The sequence below is a fragment of the Mesoplodon densirostris genome, chromosome 8 (genome assembly GCF_025265405.1).
Source record: "Mesoplodon densirostris isolate mMesDen1 chromosome 8, mMesDen1 primary haplotype, whole genome shotgun sequence".
NCBI lineage: Eukaryota > Metazoa > Chordata > Mammalia > Artiodactyla > Ziphiidae > Mesoplodon > Mesoplodon densirostris.
In genome coordinates this window covers 71,057,452-71,081,350 of record NC_082668.1, presented here as the reverse complement: position 1 = coordinate 71,081,350, position 23,899 = coordinate 71,057,452, and the positions used below count along the sequence as shown (strand labels likewise).

Genomic DNA, 23,899 nt, shown 5'->3' with positions numbered 1-23,899 from the left:
TTGGGCAGGAAATGTTTTTGCTTTCATAAATGTTCATGAGGCTTCCGTAGATCAGCCCCTATGAAAACGTTTTTTCAAGAAATTCTGATAAAAATCGATATGCACAGACAATTCAGTTTCCCACCTCCTCCTTCACTTGTACAGTCAGTCCCATCTTTCAGCAAAGCGCCATTGGGGTCTTCAAGTCGTCGCAGAGCCTTGGTCTGGAAATCGATCCCGCATGGTCACCCTAGAGGGCGCATTGTCTACGTGTTCTGCGAGGAGCCAGACGGCGCTCGCTCCCAGGCTCCATAAAAGGGGAGGAGGCGGATCAGTTTCCTTCTCTCATTGAGAAAGAGGATTGGAAGGCCGGGCGTATAAAGCCGCGCAGAGAGCGTGAAACAAAGCAGTCGGATCGGAATTGGACTTGGGAAGCGCCGTGCGGAGTCAGGCATAAAACTTGTCGGAGGAGAGGAATGAGCCTGCTCCTCTATCTCTCCTCGTCTGCGCGGCGCTTCAGGGGTTCCCACCAGCCTTGCGATTTATTTTTATATACCTGCTTTTTATAGAAAGAGAAATATATATATTTTTTCCTCTTAAGTGAAAATTTCTGTTTCGAGAGAAAATAAGGCAAGATCAATGAAGGAGAGAAGAGCCAGCCAGAAATTATCCAGTAAATCTATCATGGATCCTAATCAGAACGTGAAATGCAAGATAGTAGTGGTGGGAGACAGTCAGTGTGGGAAAACCGCGCTGCTGCACGTCTTCGCCAAAGACTGCTTCCCCGAGGTGAGTGTGGCCCGCCGTGGCTGCGAGGAGGGGGGCGGCCCGGGGGATCCCCGCGTCGAGGTGGGTGTCCCCTGATTTTCCCCCCTTCACCCGTTTTTCTTTTTTTCGGCCGTCTTTCTCACCATTTACTACTTTCCCTTTGCCCGGAAAGGGAAAGTGGGCTGGAAGCGTTGAGGGGTTGGGATGCGCCTGCACGCTCTGCTGCTAGCTTCTGAAACTTGTTCGGTCCTGTGTGCAGAATCTGGGGTTGGGAGATTTGGATCCTCGGGTCTTGGAGGATCCGGGTGGGGCGAGAGGGAAGTTAGGGGTTTCGGAAAGGGTCCGCGTGTTCAGTGTGAGATCCGGTGGGTGCGGGTTTTGGGGTTTCGTTTTTCAGTTGGAGAGTGGGGAGGCGATTATCAGAGGGTGTTCTGCGGGTGTCGTGCATTTTAAGATAACCTCTTTGCCCTCTTTTTTTCCCCTGTCCATCTTGTCCAGAATTACGTCCCTACGGTGTTTGAGAATTACACGGCCAGTTTTGAAATCGACACACAAAGAATAGAGTTGAGCCTGTGGGACACTTCGGGTAAGAGAGTCATCGGACCGCGTGGCGCTCGGGCGGGTTTCCAGCCGCTCAGGGGTGCGCGGCGGGTAGCGGGACTCCGCGCCTGGCACGCTCTCAGCACGGGCCAGCGCGCCACCAGCGCTCGCTCTACGCCGCTCCTTTAACTTTGCTTCTTACGAGGGATTCCCTGCTGGGTGAAAATTGTGTCCCTTCTGAGTGGGGGTGGGGGAACGACATTGGGTCGGGGGAAAGCTGTGGGAAGAGAAGGGCGCTCTTTGCCCGAGGGGTGACCCAGTGGTAGAAAATGCTTGTAGCCGGGTGGCCGCGGAGCTGTGCCCGAGTCGTCTCGGGGCGGCCGGGAAGGCCAAATGTTAGGGGCATGCGTGTGCCGCCTTGGAATCAACTGGCTTTCGGATGCGAGCGCGCCCCTCCAGGATCTAACGTGCTGCTTGGTGTGTAGGCGGGGAGCGCGGAGAGGGTGGTGGGAGGTGGGAGAAAATCCTCAAAGCAACGCAGTTACAGGCGGATTCCGCGCTTGGGGAGAGAGTAAAGTGAGCGCAAGCAGCCGCGGCGCTCGTGACGCCTACTGCCTGGAATGCGCTGGCGGCGCGGGCAGCACCCGGCGGGGCGGTCGCCGGGCCTCCTCTCCGAGCTGCCGGCCGGCCGCCCGCGCCGCTTCGGTGCCGACCGGCAGATCCGAGCCTCCCCCACCCCCGTGATCACTTGGTGTCCCGCGGCCCACGCTATTCCCTCCTGACCCATTGCATCACCCTCCTCCAGTCTACAAGGCGGGCCGTCCTATTCGCCTTTGACCTTCCCGTCCAGTTGAATTATTGGTATGGTGAATTATTTTCAAGGGTCTGGGGTTCAAGGCCGGGTTATCGCCTTCCCACGGGCCCACCCACCAACCTGGCGCGCGATGGAAGGGAGGGCCGGTTACAGCGCGGAGGGGAAGGCTTCCCCGCGCGGCCGTTAGGGGTTCGGGCTGGGCCAGGCGCGGTGGGGGCGGGAGCATCCCCGGGAACCTCCGGCTGGAAGCCAGGCACCCGCCGCCCCAGCCTGCGGTGCCTGGCGGCGGAGTGCCATTCCCAGGAAGGGCGTAGCCTCTGGAGGAGGAGGACGAGCCAGTGGGAAGGCCGGGTGAAGACCCCTGAGCTTAGGTCTGGGAGTTTAGCAGGGAGCTGGGCTGCCGCGGGTGAACCGAGCCAAATCCCGGGTGAAACTAGGGAGGAGAAGCACGCGAGTGCCAGCACGCAGGCTTTGCTGTTGAGCGGGGAGGCCCGCGAGGTGAACCTGCGCTCAGTTGGGAGTGGCCTCGTGGAGGTGCTTCTTGGCTGTGCGAGCTTCCCACAGCCCCCGACTTTAACCTCTGGAGCCCCCGAGGGACGCAGGGGATTAGAGAGCACAAGGAAGAGACCTTGACTGACAGGGTCGCCGGAGGCAGTGCCGGCACAAAGGCAAGTGAGAAGTCTCGCTCGAGCGCCTCTCACGGTTGGTGCCAGATGCTCCGAGGGCTGCCGTAAGATATGCAGATTTTGTTTCTCCCTGGAGAGTCAGGCTCTTCCTGGAGCCTCGCCAAGGGTAGCAGAACCGGGACCTCACCGTGTTTTGTACTGAGGATTGCACACTCGAAACTATAGGGAAGGTGGTGATAGACGGAATTCTAGTATTTTCTTATTTCAGTAGTTTCCATCATCAGATTTGTACACAGCCTAGTACTTAATGGGCTCAAATTCCCAGACATATCATGGTATTTGTTACGCCTAGTGGGCAGGACAGCTGGTATGGTACCAATAATTAACACCGATTCTCAGCCCCCTCCCCCAGCCTATTTGGACCTAATGCGTGATAAGAATTATTTAGGTATGGGGTCTGTGAGTCTGATCCAGTCGTTGATACAAAGCTATGTTTAGATTTAGCTACTGGTTACCACAGACTTCTGTATGCAGATTCTCTACCTCCCTGAGTCTCATTTCATCATCTAAAAAAAAAAAGGACACAGAACCACATAATGTGCAGGGTCTCTCCCAGCTGTATACTTCTTGGCTTTAGATCACCAGACAGGCAAGTCTTTTTGTTTCCAGGGATGTTGGTTGGCTTCAGCTCTTAGCCCCAGTGGATCTACCATCCCATCCTGCAGTTTTCACGACCTACAAAGCAAGCCAGGCTCTGAACAGAGCCACTGCTTTCTGGTGGATTTACGAAGGAGACACATTTGGGCAGGGAGGGGGCATGGGTGGGCTTATAGGAATATTGGGTTGTGCATCCCATCTCAAGCTTCCACAGTCACAGGACCACCAATGGAGATTTTAAATTAGGTGCCCAAAGAGCCAAATTGACTTTTTTTTTTGAAAGAAGAGAAAAGGCACATGTTTAACAAAGCCTAGAAAACAAAATGTGGGCAGTTTATAGTTGGAGGCTCTGCTTCACATGTGCAGATAAATACACTTCGTATAATTTCAAGTATCTAATCCAAACTACAGTTTGTGGTCTCTGCACACATAGCATCATGCCTTGCACACAGTAGTCACCCAATAAAATCTGTTGAATGAACAAATGAATAATCATATGCATCGTTTCCAAGGAGATGAGATTCCCTGACATTTATTACCACTGAATTACCTGTGCACAAAGAATGGCAGCTTTATAAATATTGCCTTTCATCAAATTAAAGATAATCACCTGAAATGAAGTCTGTAGTGAAATAATCACTTCTATTTTTGTTTAATGAAACAAAACCTATGCATATTTAACTCAAATATAAAGGTTTGAAAAGACTGTGATTAAGAAAATATCACACAGCAAAATTATCCAGTAATGAAATCTTAGTTCAAATTTAGATTGAGTTTTATACATAATGGAAAAAAGGCATAAAGGTATTATTTAGAATCCCATTATGTTGTTTGTGAGGTGAAATGTGAGTTAATTAAACACAGTCATGAAGCATTGCCTGGATTCTAGGAATAGACTGTTTCCACCAAAAATGAGTGAAATACATCTAGCAAGAACTGTTGCATCAGCAACTAATCATTTCAAGTATCTTTAACCATTTTTCATTTCATCTCAAGCTTTTCATGGCAAATTTCTGAACAGGATTATTTTTTGACAAACATTTGACATTTTCTTTGCCCACTAAGACATTTATTTAGTTTGGGTTGTGAAAATAATTGTGTATGCCTGATGCCTCTTGATACATTTATTTTTTCCAACTGCTATCAGTTTAACTCTGGAGAAGAGATCCAAGCCAAGTGTCTAAAGTCCTAAATGTCAGATTGCTTTTTCCCCTTCTAGAACTATGTGAAAGTTAGAGGGAAAATGAGGCATGTAACTTCTCCTACATAGGGAGAGAGATGGCATAAACTTTGTCCTTTGAATGGCATTCACATCCTGCTTAGCCTCCTAGCAGACATTAGGAGATGGAAGCTGTTCTCATATCCGGTTTCTGTACTTGGACAGCTTCTCATAAGGGGGTCTCCTTTTCCCCCCAGCAGCATACGATTATGTACAGGCAGATCTCTGCTGGGTGTAGGAAAGAACATCAAGTGGAATTAGGATTTGTGGGGCCTCGTTGCACCAAGAGAAAAGATAATTCATTCCCTGCTTTCTGAGGCACAGTAATGTATAGTCTCATTTTCTCTCTCTCTCTTTCCCTCTTCCTTTCTGCGTCTACTATGTGCAGGGCTTCTCTCAGGCCTTAGAGATACAGAGTTCATTAAAATATGGTCCTGCCCCTAAGACACATACAGTCCAGGTAAGGCAGAGAGTGGGGGGAAGGAAGCTCTCCCCACTTAGTGTAGCTCACATGCAACCTATGATGAGCCAATTTTGTCAGATTCTGGAACCCAAGTGCCCTTTCCACCTGATTGCTGTGGATTTCCCTTGTTAGGCATCCCTAATGCTGATAGATCTTCTAGATCCTCAGGCAGGAAACTTTTCCCGCTGCCCCCAAGGCACACACCAATTAAAGAAGCAGCCACAAATGGCACTTTGCCAGTCGATTTCTTATGGCTGCTAAAAGTTATTCCAGCCCCCCAAAAAGGAAACACAGTTTGAAAAGATACATGCACCCCAATGTTCATTGCAGCACTGTTTACCATAGCCAGGACATGGAAACAACCTAAGAGTCCATCGACAGTGGAATGGCTAAAGAAGATGTACATGTATACAATGGAATATTACTCAGCCATAAAAAAGAACGAAATAATGCCATTTGCAGCAACATGGATGGACCTAGAGATTGTCATACTGAGTGAAGTCAGAGATAGACAAATATCATATGATATCATGTATGTGTGGAATCTAAAAAAATGGTACAAATGAACTTATTTACAAAGCAGAAATAGAGTCACAGATGTAGAAAACAAACTTATGGTTACGTGGGGGAAAGTGGGATGGGGAGGGATAAATTGGGAGATTGGGATTGACATATACACACTACTATATATAAAATAGATAATCAACAAGGACCTACTGTATAGCACAGGGAACTCTACTCAATACTCTGTAATGGCCTATATGGGAAAAGAATCTAAAAGAGTGGGTATATGTATATATGCAACTGGTTCACTTTGCTGTACACCTGAAACTAACACAGCATTATAAATCAACTACACTCCAATAAAAATTTTTTTTAAAAAAAGGAAACAAAACCCTCTTATAAATAACGGCACTGTGACTCTTCTAAAAGGGAGGAGTTTTGACTACCTCTAAAAGGTAGTCTTTGGATGCAGGTCTATGATTTCTTGATTTTAATGAGAAATATTTCCTATTCCCTTTCATTGATAATAAGATGAGCATTTTGATTAAAAGTTGCAGAAATGCTCCTGTTGATTTTTCAAATTCACTCAGTGAGTTTCTGCAAAACAATGGGTAATGGTTTCAACATTTTGAAGTGATAAGTGAGACCAAAGTAGTCTTGTGCTTCAGAATCTGCCAGATTTGCCAAGCATAGAGGCAATTTGTAGCATGAAGCCAGTGTCTACTAATAATAGAAACTTTGTCATTTAAGGATCACCATATCTTTTCCTAAGTGATTTGATTGCAGTTTAATTTCAGCACATGTGATTTAGGGAGCAATAATCATTCATTTCAGCTTTTAACTAGGGCAAGTTAATGCACATTTTATTTAAGGCATATTGTTAGTTTCAAAACACTCAATTCAGCTGCTAATATTTGCCCACAATAACTACGCTGTTGCCTCATAAACATTCTTTTGAATCCTGTCCTGATACAAGGTTCTTTTAGGCCACGAGTGCTAAAGTTAGCACTTCCTGTACTAGTTTTTAGCAGTATTAACAGAGGATGTAGTATTCTTAGAGAAGAGAGGAAAATCTTAATTACTCATGGCCTGACTTTAAGGACAAACTCCTCTATAGCCATAAGTCTACCTATCAATATATTGTTATATTTATAGATCATACATCAGGTTTGAAGAATAGTCTCAGTGACAAGCACTCTTGAAATATTTCTTAACAGGGATGGAAATGTTTCAGCAATGTGGAGGTTAGTAAATAATTAATCCAGAAAAGCAGCATCAAAAGGATCACTCGTCCCTTTTTTGTGATTTAAGATGTAAATTAACACATCAAGGCAAGACTTATAGAAATGACTGAAACCAGTAAACATTTTTTAGGGCATTCGGTGTGCATGAACTCTGCTAAAGGCTGTGGGAGAAGGGACAAGCCTGGCTAGGACAGTGCCTGCCCTCACGGTACCCCCTGTCTAGTACTTGTTTATAGGAGGCTGGGCCTGGAGGTTCTAAAGCTGGATTCACTTAGCAAGAAGATCCAAAAAAACTGTTGAAGGCTGCAGGGCCAGCCCAAGCCCCCTGACTTGTGACTCATCGAAGCCCACCACAATTTCTTCCTCATCTCTCAAAGTTGGCTCAGTTCTTAAGAACTCTTTAACATCCCTCCCACTTGGAAACATGCTTACGTTGAATGACTTTCAGGGAGAACAAGATTCTGAAAGTTGAAGAATTTTAACTTAACCTTGTTAGAGAAAGGGGGAGAGCAAGAATTTAAGAAGAAGCCAAAGAAGCATGGGTGCTTGTGTTGTGAATATCAAGGGCAAAATTGCACAAAACCAGTTAGATCGTAAGGTAGTAATGAGCTCTAGGAGCTTAGAGTTCCAAAGCCAGGTTCAACTCTTGAGTTTTCTCCCTGAAACTCTGTAAGAGATGTGGGTTAAAGGCAAAACAGCCCTGAGTTTGGATAGTGATTTCTAGGAAGAAATACATAAAACTGCATTTGGAGAATTGTCCACTGTGCAATGATTTCCGTTGAAACTGTAGATCCAAAAAAGGAGGAAGATATAAATTCCCTTTCTAAGTTTATATCTGTGTCTAGATCTCTGTCTCTCTTTAATTTAAACCCCATTTAGTGCCAGGTTTTTTCCAATCTGGTTTCTTGCTAAGTTGCACATTTTCAGTGAGGCATCCAGATTGATCATTCTGATGCCACCTGAAATAACCAGATGTTTTCTCATTAATCCAGTTCTTTTGCATGTAGATGTGACATCAAGGACCAATAGTTCCTCCAGCTAGCTCATGGTGTCTGGTGGTCCATGCCAAATGAATTATTTGTGTCTCAACCATTTTCTGATGCCCTTTAAATGTCTCCTCAGTTACTCTATATTGCCAGCTTTACTCAGAGACCCCCTTGACATAACAGAAATTTCACTGGCATGAACGTAAGCTGCCTCAGAAGTCCAACCAGGTGTTGTGCACATTAGCTTTGAAACATGAGCCTGATGACATAGTATGTGGCAGGGCAGATTCACTCATGGGTTATTACTGAATGATAATGTAATTTTTTTAGATGTATACATATCTACTCTTATCCCTGGAATTCTGTGACTTACTATAGTTCCACTTTAAGTAAAATGTTTTGATTCTTATATTTTTAAAGTATCTCAGTAAGATTGGGAGTTTAACCCTAAACCTTTATTTAAAGCTCAAAAATAGTCTTATTTCTACCTCTTTGACTTTCTGTACAACTATGTATCTGCATTGTTCCCGGAAATTGAAAATACTGATTCTTTTCTTAGTAGCCACAGAGAAATGCCCCCAAATTTTCATAAAATCTGTTTATAATTTCTGTTAAGCTGGACCTATAGAAGAAACAAATAAAATATCCTTCTTGGCAATACTTGTTGCATATTTGAGGGCCTGGTGCCTGTAGTGCAGACTGCTTGGAAAAAGAGTTCAACAGTCTTATACTGAGCCAGACCCGAAGTTCTGCCTGGACTTGATTCACATTCCTGAGATGATTGCTGATTTGGAGCTTTCACTCTGAGTGGAGATGGCATGACGAAATGGAATCTTGTAATAACTGGGCAGATCATCCACATGGTAACTGCTGTTGGGTACAGGTGTTCTCTTGGTGATCACTAAAAATACCAAAAGTTAATATATTTTCTCTCCCCAAAATATGCAGTATCCCTGATTTTATTGTTCTAGGTAGGAATTTCTTACGGAAGAAAGAGAAGCTGTTCAATTTAAGGTTCAAGTAAAAGAAGTTGTATTTATGAAATAGTCAACTAGAGTTTTCAGTTCTGAAGTTCCTGTAAAGCCTCCCAGTGTTTGAACTCGTTTTGCAAAAGGTTCCCCAAAGCCTCCCTTTTGGGCATGAATCTTCTTACATTTAATTATGTACATATATGGTGTGTTCTCTGTCTTTGTGAAGAGATGACTTAAGCAGACAGGTATGTGTCTGCAGAAGTAGTTTCTGGGTGAGGCACTTTGTGACCATTCTTGGGCTGGAAAGACTGCTCTCACACAGAATTAATGATCTTGAAGACAAAGATGGGTAGACCTGAACAGTTTCAGAAGCGTTTTGGAACTTTGCTGATGTTTGCCAAACTCAAAGGACTCAAGAACCTCACACAGCACTATTCCAGTCTCCACCCAAGCATAGCTTGTTCTTTGTGGGGTTTGGGAGCACACATTTTGCATATGTGGTGTCATCGTTTCTTTACAGTGTGGAACTTCTTGAAATTTTCCTTTTGATGATCTGGTGGTTAAATAGAAAGGACCTTGGAATAGTGCTAGGTGCTTAAAGTTACACAAAGTATAAGAGAAATGCTGCATCTGAGAACTACCATGTGCAAGAAAGCCTATTCCACATGGTGAGAAAGTTTTATTTGACAAGCAAAGCTCAGTACCTAGACTAACTGACTTTAGATCTAGTACTTTCTTGGGTACTAGAGTACATACTATATGTATGTCAGTACCTACTAGATACTGCAGTTAAAGTTCAGTTCTTTTCTACATAATACACAATTATTCAGTGTTCTTTCTTGCCTTGTGTTTAGTTCTATAGTTACCTTGGAAGCTTTTCACATGCATCTTTAAAAAAATCTGTAGACGTTAATATTTTACTGTTTGACTTAAGAGAATGCTGTAAGGCTTTTCTGGAGGGATGGAGGAGTGAGGGGCAGGTATTGTTCCTGTCTCAGCGACTTGCTTTCTGCTTCTTCCTTTAGTGTCACTTCTCCCTCCCTGTATTGCTTTTCAATTCATAGGGGCATTCCTGGAATTCCTCTTTATTTTTTCTTGGGTGACAAGTTAGCCCCGCATGCCTGTGATCACACCATGCACCCTCAAGCTTTGCTTTGCTTCCTTGCTTTGTGCGGTAGCTTGGGCTTTATAGGCAAGAATTCCAAGCGCTTAAATGCAAAGTAAACACTTGCAAGTTACACTGGATTCACCCTCCCCCCACCACCCCGGGTCCCACACCCTCCCACACCCCGCCCGAAGGTCGAGCTTAGCCGATGGATTGTTAGATTCTTCCTGGGTGGACAGTTCTTTTATCATTCTCTATCAGTTTTCTTTTTTTACTCTGAAAAAATACAGACCATGGATTTTTCTATTCAAAGTTTTAACCATGCCCTATCAAAAAATATAATGGGGCGTCCCTGGTGGCGCAGTGGTTGGGAGTCCACCTGCCGATTCAGGGGACACGGGTTCGTGCCCTGGTCCGGGAAGATCCCACATGCCGTGGAGCGGCTGGGCCCCTGAGCCATGGCCGCTGAGGCTGCGCGTCCGGAGCCTGTGCTCCACAACGGGAGAGGCCACAACAGTGAGAGGCCCACGTACCACAAAAAAAAAAAAAAAAAAAAAAAAAAATATATATATATATATATATATATATATATATATATATATATATATAATGAATAAGTGGTCTTGTTCGTTTAATGACAAATTACTCTTGTGGTTAGTGGTTGGGCAAATTATGCTTATATCTAATAAATGTGGAGATCAGTTTTATTACTACCTTTGGACACTTGTGGATCTAAAAGCGCTGTTCATTAGCAAAAGTAATAGGACAGATCAAAGTGTCACTCCTAATTAGATCTTGTTAAAGCTCTTAAAAATTACTTATGTACCTCAACAAGCAAGGTGGCATATTTCTCATGAACCTTAATATATATATATATTTAATATGTATTTTCATTCAAAACATTGAACCAAATAAAAACAAAAGCAGGATCAAACCTCCATAAGAATTTGGTTTCAGTTGCAAACTCCACTTCATTTTAAAAGTCAGGCCAGTACCTACATTTTGCAGATATTTGGGTACACCTACTAAGTACAGAAGGCAGTTCCCTTGATTCCAGGAAGCAGGAGTCTCCAGCAGTGACAAGAGGGCTGAAGAAGACAAAGCCACATCCCCTTTGTGGCCATAAAATGGGAGGGGGAGAGAAGCCCAGTACACAGAGGGAGGGGTTTTCTCTGCAGCCACGTGGTGGCTTGGAAGTTAAAACCATTCCTCTGGATTTTCCCAGTAGTTCGAATTTTAATTACTCTATTTTAGCACCCTTGTAATTCTCCAACTGTCTTTCCTGAATTTTGTGTCTGGAAAAGATGGTTTTCACTGTTACGTAGAGTAGTCTTAGATCAGAGATCAGCAGTGTGTACTTACTTTCATCTTAGTCAAAGATTATGTCCTGAAGGAATAAGGCACCTGGAGAAGCCTGTCCTCCAAATTTCAGGTCTGCTGGAGACTGGAAAATATCCACAGCGAGATAGTTTTCTTCCCAATGGGAGTGATTTCCAAGAAGGGAGATCTCTGAAGCCTAGTTAGGCTTCTGACATCCTGAATTGTTGGAACACTGTGACTTTCTAGATTTGGGGTCAGGTCATCTCCTGCTAACTTGGAAGAGTGGAGGAAATCCTCGTGTATGTGTCTGGTATTTGGATTTCCACTCTATGGTCTGGAATTTTCTGATTCCATGTTTGGAAAAAGAGATTCCCCAATTATTACAGCAGAAGCTGTGTCCAGGTTAGACTTTGGACACGGAAACAGAAGCTGCAATTCAGAAAGTCTGAACTTCACAGAACAAATATGGAAATGCCAGTGTATCCATGTATAGTGATAAGCCATCTCATTTCTGATCCTCTCAAAAATGTTGAAGTTAATGAACTATTTGTGAATTTTTCTTGTAACCTCAGATTTTTTTTTTTTTTTGAGTGGCTGAGAAGGCAGCAGCCACAGTGTGTCATTTTCAGAAAACAGCCTTTCAGAAACAGCCTATTCTTATAGGCCTTACTATTTAAAATGGCTTTTTTTTTTTTTTAACTTTAAACCCTTTAAGCTTTTGGAAAGTATCTTTTTGTTGTCGGTCTCTACTCCGTCAGGGTCCTGATTCCAGATGTGGGCAGAGAGCTGCTGTAGCTCAGGACAGATTCTGGCTTAGTTGGTCTATATTTATTCACATTTTTCTTCCTGATTCCTAGAACATTTCCCTTCCTTCTTGCTTGGTAGACACACCTGGCTTGAAGTTGTCACTTTCCATCCCTAAAGCAGCTGGTGAAAAGGCCACAGCATTCCTGGGGTTGCTAAGTGAATGCTAGAAACCCACAATATCCTGTGAAAAGAGGATGATGAACCCTAACTACGGACAGTAATTTTGAGATCTCAAGAACAGCCTCCTGAAAAATTTTGTTTTGATAGAAATATAAGAGATTATTTGAAAAGCTTCTTTAGTTCTTTCTCTTTCCCTGACTTTGACTTTTGAGGTTTTGATTTATCAGGGGACAACATGTCATGTTTTTCTGCTAGAAATGGAAGGTGATGTCAAAATGAAATTTGTTTTCAAAAAGTCTGGTGGCTTAGATTTTTTTTCTCTATTCTGGAGTCAAATTATATATATATATATATATATATATATATGTATACATTCCTAGTAAAATGATTTCATGTTGTGCTTGTGAAATGTCAGTATACTGAAAATGATTTTTCAAAAAATAAATAGCATAGCAGGCTGTTATTTAATTTTATAGGCACACCATTTTAAAATAACTGGCCTCATGCAATTGCCCATCCTTTGGGATTTTTAAAAGAATGGAAGAAATTTCCTAAACGACCAGAGGGGCTTCTGTGGTTAAATTAATTGGCTGGTAACTTGAACCTTTAGGGAACTCTGGATTTAACTCAGGCTCAGATCCTTGGATCATGCCTTGATGTCACTCCCAGAGATGGGAAAGTGTAAAAAGGTGACAGGATCCAGTATGGCATTTATTACATTTTTTGGTTGTAACAGGAAGAGAGGCTATACAGAGTTTGGGGATAAGTTTAAGTAAGCAAACTCAAAGGTCATGGCTTATACAAACTTGTAACTTGGAGATAGGGTGGTGCTGATGAGGTTCACGATGGTTCTCTTTGTGTGGCTGAACCCACCCTTTTCCTCCCTCCCCCATTCTCCATTGTACTGAGTGATCTTGAATGTCAGGCTCTTTCCCAAGAAGTAGCTCCGGTGACTGTGCTTGCTTTCCATAGCAATAGCACGGCCATAGCCTCAGTTAAGACTTCTTGATCCGTTACTAAGTGCCAGGCACTGCCCAGGTTTATTGAATCCCAGGTAGGTACTGTTGTCATCTTCCTTTCATGAGTGAAGAATCGGAGGCACAGAGACCTGAAGCCACCTGCCCCCGTCTTGCAGTGGTGGAGGTGGATTTGCACTCCAGACCATCTGCTTCCAGATGCTTCTACCCTTCACCTAGGTGCCTTCGGGCCCTACTCTTTGAACTGTGCAGATTTCAACTTAAGATCCTGGCTCCTCCCCTCGAATTTAAGTCAGATACAAGTGAGGTTTCCTTGTCTTCTAGTAGAAATGAATATAGTACTACTCGGCTTTTGTTTGCTTTCTTTTCCAAGAATTAGAGGAGGTGGGAGCCATGTGACCATCCAAGGGTTCAACTCAAAAGGGCAGAGTTCATGCATGACAGGCAAAGGGGATATTCATCTGAAAACGTGTGTTTCTTTGTTTCTTCTCAGGTTCTCCGTACTATGACAACGTCCGGCCCCTCTCTTACCCAGATTCAGATGCCGTGCTGATTTGCTTTGACATCAGTAGACCAGAGACTCTGGACAGTGTCCTGAAAAAGGCAAGTGCTGGGGAGTGATGACGCAGATCAGTACTGGCCCAGATATCAAGTAGAAACATGTGGATGGCTGGGAGCTCAAACACTGCAGTTAATTCCCTGCTGTATGTTTTGTAATTAAAACACTGAAAAGGACACTCTCACATTATAACAGGGTTTCCACTCCTATGTGTCCCAAGTTTTGATGATGAACCTGCTCAACATTTTATTTCATTTTAAGAAACGAAATACCCTTTGAAGAGCCTCTGCGTTCATCCTTTGGGTGGCATTGGGGCAGCTAAAAATCTTGATGCTCCGTTACTGCTAAGTGTGTCTTCCTCCTTTCCACCCTTCATTCACCCTGTAGCTTGTGCTTTACTTTACAGGTTTAGTTTTGACCTCAATTCAGGGATTGAAATGAATGCAGTAATAGCTGTTTTAGTAAAGAAGCTGTATTTCAGTAGTGATGTTATTTATTAGAAACAGAAATAGAATAAATAGGGGAGGAATAGGGGTGTGTTTACAGACATTAGACCAGGTGATGTCAGATACTAGTAAACACAGTCGTGTACACGTGTCACAGATGATATCACATAGCTAGTTTCTGGAGGCAAAGGTAGTGAGGTTCTGTAGGTGGGGAAGGAAACTGAGGAAGCTCTGGAGGGAACCCAGGGGAGGTCAGGAGGAAGGCACCCTATGGCAGGTGGGTCACAGGTCCTGGGGAGGCTGGGCGTGGGGGGGCGGTGCGGGGGGAGAATTCCTAGGGCTCCGCCAACCTAGGACTAAGCCTCCGCGTAGGTAGAGAAAGGCATATGCCCGTCCAAGGACCAGTGTGTATTAGCCTCTATCTGACTTCTCAGTCCTGGCCTGAGTGCTGTGGGGTTTTGGAATCAGACCTTCCCTAGAGCCCCCTTCTTCTCCATGCACTCAGGCTTAGTCAGAGGATGTGCTTAAGAGCAAGGCAGTGTCCTCGTATTTTGTGTGTTTTTACTGGTTTATTTTTCCCTATCATGTTTGACTGCTGGGCTTGTGTGTCATTATGAAATTAGGATTTGAAGGTTAAACATCCCCCTACCCCGTCTCTTTACTAAACATGACAAATATAGTTAGTTCAATGAAATATGAATTTCTTAAAAGATTAAAGGCTCTTTTTAGCTTTCAATTTTGAGTAATGTTTGTATCTAACACAAATAATGCGACTGTCAGATTCTGGCAGGAATACACCTTTCCTGCCTTCGGTGCTTGTGAATAATTGCTAGACATGGGGCAGGCCAGAGCCATCACACAGCTGAAGAACAACATAACAACTTGTCTCTTGCTTGTCTGTAGATAAAAGAGACTGCTTATTTACTGGAGTTCTTACTTGCTGTAGTATCGGGTTATGCATAATTTATGATGAGAAGCCTCGCTCCTGTTTTATTTTGCTTTTGTCTGCTAAGACCAAATGTGTAGTGACTTTGGCCTTAGAGATATTAATGAGTGTGTTTTACATTTGTGTGAAGTTTAAGGCTCCTGATAATCCCTGCTATGGTTTGTCTTGATTAATTGAATCCTTTAAGTCCTTGAATATCAAAGAGGTTACGGTGACTTAGAGCTGGAGAGATCTTATTCTTTTTTTCAATTCACCTTCTAATTCTTACTCCAATGTCATCTAGCACATGATAGACGCCTCTAAATAGTGCTGGAAGGAAGGGAGGGAGGGCGGGAGTGGGAGGGGGAGGGCGGGAGGGAGGAGTTGGTGGATAGATTAGGCTCTTTTGGAAAGTATGCATTATTCCCTTCAACCCACGGGTGTACTTTGGACTAGAGTTCATTGCCCACAGTTCTAGATCTGGAGATGTCTCCTCTAGAGGTCTTTTAAATACCTCCTGCAGGATGTCACTTTTATCTAGTATTATAGACATGACTTCATCACCCCCACTCTCCCGTGAATTCCTTTCCAGAAGACTCAGCTACATCTCCGTCATCTCTGTAACCACCACAGTATTTAGTAGAGCACTGAGTACGTATCTGTGAATGTGGGCAGGGAGAGGCAGTTGCGGACTCCCGATCTCAGCCCCTGAGCCGAGCTCTCCTGTGAACACTCTGAACTCCTGACTCTCACCCTGATGGTCATCTCAAGCTTGAGGAAGTGAAACCACAAAAAGTCATCCATTTGCTCTTTAAGAGGACAATTGGAATTCCCTGCCGGGCATTTCTGGAGGTTCTAAGAGTTCTTGTTGAGTCATGAAACAACTAGCCAAAGTAGACTAAATTAATAACTTACGTAATTTAAGACTAACTCAAGGACATATGAGCCATGGGACCAGATGCCTCCCTGATAACCTGAGATGGGCCTTTGCAAATGTCATGGTGTTTGTTGATTCAGCCACACCAATGGAAGCTCCTTAAAGGCAGGACATTCTGTTGTAGTAACTCCATCTCCAGTCTCTGAAATCTCAGTAGAGATTTCAGCACATGGTGGCTGCTCAGTCTTTCTAGGTGGGATTAGTGAATGTACATCTGTGCTTGCGCTGGCTCTGCCTTATTCCCAGTCTTCCATGCTGGGAAGTACCAGCTCAACATATCTGAGGATGTAGTCACTTGTTAGAATATATAATTATTCTTAAGGCACTTTTATCTTTCAGAGATACCACAATAATTAAGAAATTGCCTTATTTACTTTCTCCAACACCCAACAGGTCTCTTGCAGTAGGGACAGTTAATGAGTCACACAGAAGAAGAATATGGTTCCCTAATGGATCCACTTTAAAAAGCAGTAACATTTAATATCTACGTAGAAGATAAATGCAAGTTTGCTTCTGCATCTGAAGTGACAATTTCTTTTAAATGTCCTTTTTGAGTCCCATTTCCAATGCCTGCCAGTGGAGAACTTGTTTTCCACTTTATGGATGCCAGCACTTTGTTAATTTTTCATCTTCTTTTCCCCCCCATAGTGGAAAGGTGAAATCCAGGAGTTTTGTCCCAACACCAAGATGCTCTTGGTCGGCTGCAAATCTGATCTTCGGACAGATGTCAGTACATTAGTAGAGCTCTCAAACCACAGGCAGACCCCAGTGTCCTATGACCAGGTACGTATGTAGTCAGTGGGCACACATAGATTTTAGAATGTCAGAAATGGAACATCATTCATAGTAAATAAAATAAAAAGTAGCTGCTTTTCTAAAGGCTCAACCCAGGGGTCAAGGCCAGGCGCTAGCCCCTTTTTTTCCTAAGATGCAGTTGAGCACCATGTGTCCAGGTCGTGACCATCTGTAAACACAGATGAGAAGGGCTGGTGTTTCTGTGCCTCTGCCTTCACAGCAACTATCCCAGCCCCTTCCTGGCAGCCCATTGCTCAGATTAATGTAAAAACTGCCAAGTGAGCACCAAAGTGATCTGGGAAAAGGTTTGGCTGAAATTGTGGTGATACTTTGATTCTGGACTCTCTCAAAAAGCTTTCCAGTATTTATTTAGCAGTTGACTGTGTAAGGATTCATTGTGTGTGTGTGTGTGTGTGTGTGTGTGTGTGTGTGTGTGTGTATACATAAGACGCGTTTGGGAAAAACATCCTTTAAAATGTGAAATGCTCTGTCATTCGGTAGGGGACTCACATGATATTTGATCACTTGAGTGCAGAAACAATGGCTCATAGTCAACCCTCTGTATCTCTGCAACTCTCACTGGGTTTAAAGTGAAATAGATTTAAGAGAGAATGTGGTCAAAATCAGTAATACGCTTAAAGTATTACTCTTAAAGTTAATCTTATTTTACACTCAGCAACACAATACAATACTTTAAAAAGGCCATTGTCAGTAAAATACAGCACTCCAGAAAACTGTCTTTTAGAGTTTCATCATTTCTGCACGCATTTCCCTCAAGCATTTAGAAAGGAGGAGAATTGGTTTCAGAAGTTCATTCTCTTAAAACTTACAACCAGATTCTAAAAAGAGTTCATGTTGAAACAGCTAGAATTTTATTTAGTATTCATCGCTTGACCATTCATACTGTGGTCTTCTTTGTCCTTCATTCCAATTAACAAAAATCTGGCTATGTAAATAAGTCATTTTGATGCACACATGCTTATTATTGTGTCCACTGGCTGTCTGGTCCACATTTAGAAATTACATATTTTGTGTCTCCTAAGTAAGTTGTAGATGCTAGAACAGTATTATTCCTTTCCTCAATTTATTTTGTCCCTAAGACATAATCATATATGTTTCAAAATTGATTGTAAATTCTCTTACCCCTGTTTTTTGTACAGCTTGTCTATTAGTCTTGGGTGCCATTTACACTCAATAAAAGAGAAATTGAGTGCCCCATGAGGTGCTGGAACAGGCTCAAGGGACCAGATCACCCTGCCAGAGCATTTACATTCATGGTCTTCAGCTTTTTTACTCTCTTCCAATAGTAAGATTCTCTGGGTAATTCTTAGAATCACCCATACTAACTATTTGATGATCATGGCCCTTGTTTATTGATGACCCAATGACATTAGATCAGCCTTTAGCACCTCTGGGAAGTCAAGCAGTGTCTACTGAGTGATGATAATTGGACATCTTAGGATTGGGTCTTGGCTGCAAATATTTATGAAATAATAAATAAGGCAGTTCAAATGTAAAAAATTGTTTTTCGTGAATACTTAGAAAATTCAGTTAACATTAGAAACATTTTGCTCTGCATTATTTCATGGTGTTAGAAGACACACTTCCCCAAAGACTTATTGCTGATCACAGGCCCTTTTTTTGCTTCTCAGGGGGCAAATATGGCCAAACAGATCGGAGCAGCTACTTACATCGAATGCTCAGCTCTACAGTCAGAAAACAGTGTCAGAGACATTTTTCATGTGGCCACCTTGGCATGTGTAAACAAGACAAATAAAAACGTTAAGCGGAACAAATCGCAGAGGGCGACAAAGCGGATTTCACACATGCCCAGCAGACCAGAACTCTCCGCAGTGGCTACGGACTTACGAAAGGACAAAGCCAAGAGTTGCACTGTGATGTGAATCTCTGGTTATCTTTAATGAGGACAAGGAAACCTAGTGTGGAAAACACCACCAACAACAAAAAAAGGTGAAGTCTGAGCAAAGTGCACAGCCAAAGTCACGTATTCTGGAGGCTTAGGAGGCATTTGGAAGGATGCTCATCTTTTTGAAATCCTGTCCTTAGGTTCGGCATGTAGAACAAGCGGTGAGAAGTGAGTTCATTGAAGAGTTTTGAAGTGTGACTTGAAAAATATGCCAAAAAAGAGAGATTCAGATGGGCTAGAGGGTGAGGAGGAGGAATGCGAGTACCTCCAAGAAGAAAAACCACGCTCTGATTGGTGCTTGCGTTTTTGTTTTCTTTGTTACAATCTATTCATGGATCTCTACTTTGATTTATTTTTTAAGTGTTTTAATCTCCTTTACAAAAAGTATATATTAATACACCGTCCTCATTGGGGAACTGGCACTGTGACCTTAGCATTTAGTTTTCTAGAGGATGTGATCTAATTTCCTCCTAGCTCATCATTAAAATGGAAATTGTATCAGGACCCATGGGATATCCAGAGGAAAAGTTGGTGAGGCTTTGAAATCTTGCCATCCTGAAGATAGCTGAGCGAGATGGTTCTCAAGAAAGGCTTTTGCAGTCTTGCAAGATATGCAGACCAGCACTACCAAGATCGAATAGGTCAGCTAGAAAAAAAGTGTCAATTTTTATTCAGTCTGATGGTTCTGTTCATCCTTGTGATTGTCATTAAAAAGTGGTAAATTGCTCAATGTGATATTTTTGTGTGCTGTTTAGAAAAGAGGGTGTGTGATTTTTTTTTTTTTTTTTTTTTTTGCCATCGTTGATAAAAATGCAAAGTCAAATAAAAGGTGTCTTGGTTTGACGTCAAGGAATGGTCCAAGGGGGAAAAAATGTAGGTACTATTTTCACCTGAAGAGATAACGAATGAAGGATAGTAGCAGAAAGCACAGTTTGTGAGTTAAGCCGTCTGGAATTAAGATACCAAAAGTACAAAGCAAAAAACCTCTTTTGGGATGAAGCTCCGAAGTTGGCAATATCTGATGATCTGTTTGTTTATTTCACTTTCTTTCAATGAACATGATGCAGAAGGACCCTCTGATCCAAGCTTTCGAGAATCCTTAGAGGAAAATTATGTAATGTCAGTCCTGACACTATCCTAGGGTATTTCTAGAGAGTGATTGCTAAACCTCACTTAACCAGATTCCACCAAGGCCCGTGTTTGATACTTTATCACTATCGTTGCATAAAAGAGTCAGCATTTAAAATAGTTTACAGATATTTTTTGACCAGTTACTTTTAGAGCTTCTTTCAGAGAAGAAACCAGATCTGACCTTTTTATTGTTGGCGCTTGTTGAAACGAGCTTTCTTTCCAATGATAAAGCTTCATTTTTGAAGTGTTTGAAGCTGTGCTCCCATTCAATTGTGGCAGGAAGGAGATTAAGGTAATTACAACATTCAGTCTGTGTCTTACAAGCACTTTGTTTTGTCTCTGCAAGAAAATACCATTCCAGTCATTTCCCACGAAATACAGATATTTTACCAACATGCTATGCTTTGATTGATGCAGCATTATGCTTTGGGCAGTATTACGAAATAGCTGGCAAGTGCTTTCTGTATTTAAATATTGTAAAAAGAAAATAAGTTATAACTGTTATAAAGCAGAACTTTCGTTGCAGTTTTTTAAATGTTGAAGTCACTTTGTATGTTTGTTTGGTCAATGTTTCTGCAGTATTTATTAAAACATACTTTTTTTTTCTTCAAATAAAAAAGTAACCACGTCTTTGTCTAAATGTGATCTGCCTTTTATTACCTACTTCCTGATGTAGCTGTTTAGTTTTCTTTAATAGAGATGATTGCAAGATCTGACCTAACATTTCCTGGGTGAGTAGGCCTTGGAATTTTTTTTTTTTTTTTTTTTTTGCGGTACATGGGCCTCTCACTGTTGTGGTCTCTCCCTCTGCGGAGCACAGGCTCCCAGACCTGCAGGCTCAGCGGCCATGGCTCACTGGCCCAGCCGCTCCACGGCATGTGAGATCCTCCTGGACCAGGGCACGAACCCGTGTCCCCTGCATTGGCAGGCGGACTCCCAACCACTGCGCCACCAAGGAAGCCCAAGGCCTTGGAATTTTTTGATTTCTGGCAGAAGTCAGAGTTTCTTAGGGGAAGATAAATCTGTGTATATAAAAGGTTTTCATGATGATTTCAGGTCCCAAGAAGGAAATGGAGTGTAATTAGACTAAGGGATTTGACCATAAACAGAAAAGAGCCACGACATTGCCTAGGATTAATTTGTAGAAAATGTGGAACTTTCCTTCAACACTTTAGTAATAAAACAGTATGATGCAGTCTCAGGTCACAGGTTTAATTCTGATGATGAGCCTAGTTTGCTACCCTGCCTGCTGGAGCCTCAAGCCACACTTCCTAAACCAGCATCCACCTTGCAACGCATGCTGTTGTTCGCAGAAGCCTATTGTATAGGTGACCCAGGACCCAGCTATTGCCACAATTAAGGGAAAGCAGCACAAGAAAAAGGAAAGCAAAAATGACCTTGTTTATTGTAGCAGCATCTCTAAATAACACAGGACAATACAATACAGGCTTCCCCAGTGGCCTGAAAGCTATAAAGTCAGCATGGAATAGCTTAGGATCAAGAGAGGCCTGGGTGCCCATAAACCCAGTCTTTAGCTAAGACACTTACACACAAGTTTTACAGAAATGTCCAAAGGTACTCCACGTGGAGTATCTCACAGCTATTCAGAAAAACTCAGCTACTTCTACACGGCTAAGTCCCTTCATATAAAAACTGCATCCTTGCTTTTTTTTTTTTTTTTTTGCGGTACGCGGGCCTCTCACTGTTGTGGCCCCTCCCGTTGCGGAGCACAGGCTCCGGACGCGCAGGCTCAGCGGCCATGGCTCACGGGCCCAGCCGCTCCGCGGCATGTGGGATCTTCCCAGACCGGGGCACGAACCCGTGTCCCCTGCATCGGCAGGCGGACTCTCAACCACTGCGCCACCAGGGAAGCCCCCTTGCTTTTTTTTTAATGGCTTTCAAAGTCTGAGGTACAGTGACTTGCTTGGGAATAATTCTCAGAAGCGCAAAGCAGAGGGAAAACCGAGGATCTAGCACAAGTGAATGAGTTAAAGAGCATTGACATTACGGATAGTCTTATAAAAAATTTTAAAAAGCACAGAATTACTGAAAATATTTGTAACTCATTCTTGTCGGCATGTAGTAAAGGAAATAAAAGTACTTTCTTAATCTTTGATGTTGAGTAACTTCTTAGGCATAATATCTAAATCAGGCTTGCAAGAAACTCGTCTCTCAACAATGACCGACACAGGAGAAAAAAACCAACAGCTGAGTTTCTGCTGACCTTGGCGGTATTTTATAGGTTGTACAGTAATGTTTCCCTCTGGTGAATTGTTCTTTTCCAGCAGCTTTAATTTGTTAAACCAAAAAGGAAAAAGTTGGTCTTCAGCCCTAGGCATGTATGCCTTCCTTTTCTCCTCTGACTTTTTGCTTCAGCAAACATTTCTTCTAGGCATTCTGTGAACATTCTTTTCTATTGATTAATGATCATGATTAATGCCTCTTTAAATACCAAAAAGTGATTTTCAAATTCTGAGTAAGAGTTTAATTGTGCCTCTCTTCTATTAATCTTTTTCAGGAACAGGAATAGCTGCTTAGAAGATTCTGGTTATTTCTAAATGTGCCTTAACTGCAAATTTAGAAATAACCCAGGGAGTTATTTTGTATTAGAAGGAATAAAAAAAGAATCGCCTCATCCGTTATGACTCCTGAAACTCTTAAAGCTGCATGTCCTTTTTTATGGGTTATTTTGACATTAGCATTCTGTTCTAAATCTCCTAGTTTTTATTTTTGTCCTTTCATTGGCCACATATTTATTGAGTGCCTACTATTTGCCTGCCACATTTCTAGGCTTGGCCCATAATCATGACCAAAGCAAAATCTCTGTTCCAGGGAGTTTATAATAGATTAGAGAGAGACAGTCACAAACAAACCATGATGCACCATGTCCAGGTGAGACTTCCATGGATATTAACTGAGTCATAGATAGTGGCTGGTGGAAAACATTCCAATATGTAACCAGGTACCAATGAAATAGCCACATGTTACACCACACTTAGAATGCTATGATATGGTGGTGCAAAAGGAATTTTCAAGTGCATCCTAATGGCTGAGGTCCATTTACGGTGACTATGGAAGAGCAATGTGAATGTGAATGATGGATGCCCATCATCAATGTAGAATTTGTATAAGGACTTCAGATCTTTGTGCTTGGTTAGAAGTCCAAAAGGGGACTACATTACTATACAATCCACGGTTGGTTGAATCCAAGGATATGGAACCACAGGTATGGGGGAGCCGTGGATGTCGAGAGCCAACTATGAGTTAGTTGTATTTGATTTTTCAACTGCACCAAGGATGGGAGCTCCACCCTCCACACTGTTCAAAGGTCAACTGTATTATAATATTATTACAGTATAAAATATAGGGACTTCCCTGGTGGCGCAGTGGTTAGAAGTCCGCCTGCTAATGCAGGGGACACGGGTTCGAGCCCTGGTCCGGGAGGATCCCACACGCCGTGGAGCGGCTGATCCTGTGCGCCACAACTGCTGAGCCTGCACTCTAGAGCCCGCAAGCCACAGCTACTGAGCCCACGTGCCACAACTGCTGAGGCCCGCGTGCCTGGAGCCTCTGCTCCTCAGCAAGAGAAGCCACCTCAGTGAGAAGCCCGCACACCGCAGCGAAGGGTGGCCCCGGCTCACCACAACTGGAGAGAGTCCGCCGCAGAATCAAGGACCCAATGCAGCCAAAAATTAAAAAAAAAAAAAAATATATATATATATATATATATACATATAAAATACTATAATTGTATATATTTAATACTATAATTATTATTTTTAAATCCTCCCAATTTACCAGTCTTCCACATGAATGATATAAAAGTGGAAGGTACGGCAAATTGCTGGTGAGAGAAGACTCCTTCATTCCTTAATTTCCTTTGTTAAAAATTTTAGGTTCCCTTCAGCTCCAGGCACATAGTTCTTCCCTCTTTTCTTACTGCTTGTTCATGTACTTAGCCAAGTAATTTCTTTCCCTTTGCACATAATATCCGTGAACATGACTCTTCCTACAAAACTGTAGCATAATAAACAAATAGATGCAAGCAAACATAAGGTATAATGATGGGCTAAATAATG

The 23,899-nt window shown here is 42.8% G+C and overlaps 1 protein-coding gene across 1 annotated transcript; it reads left to right on the top strand.

Annotated features, from left to right (window-relative positions):
- Positions 1 to 372: 372 nt before the first annotated feature.
- Positions 373 to 20,460, top strand: RND3 (Rho family GTPase 3). Its single transcript, XM_060106831.1, has 5 exons — positions 373 to 768; positions 1,246 to 1,333; positions 13,594 to 13,703; positions 16,616 to 16,750; positions 18,415 to 20,460. Exons 1-5 carry the CDS (start codon positions 619 to 621, stop codon positions 18,664 to 18,666), a joined length of 735 nt encoding a protein of 244 aa, XP_059962814.1. The 5' UTR covers positions 373 to 618; the 3' UTR covers positions 18,667 to 20,460.
- Positions 20,461 to 23,899: the final 3,439 nt, after the last annotated feature.

Excerpts from the sequence above, each read along its gene's own strand:
- RND3 (XM_060106831.1), top strand. The coding sequence starts at position 619 with ATGAAGGAGAGAAGAGCCAGCCAGAAATTATCCAGTAAATCTATCATG. Across the intron at positions 1,334-13,593 it reads GAGCCTGTGGGACACTTCGG|GTTCTCCGTACTATGACAAC; the intron begins GTAAGAGAGTCA and ends GTTTCTTCTCAG. Across the intron at positions 13,704-16,615 it reads TGGACAGTGTCCTGAAAAAG|TGGAAAGGTGAAATCCAGGA; the intron begins GCAAGTGCTGGG and ends TCCCCCCCATAG.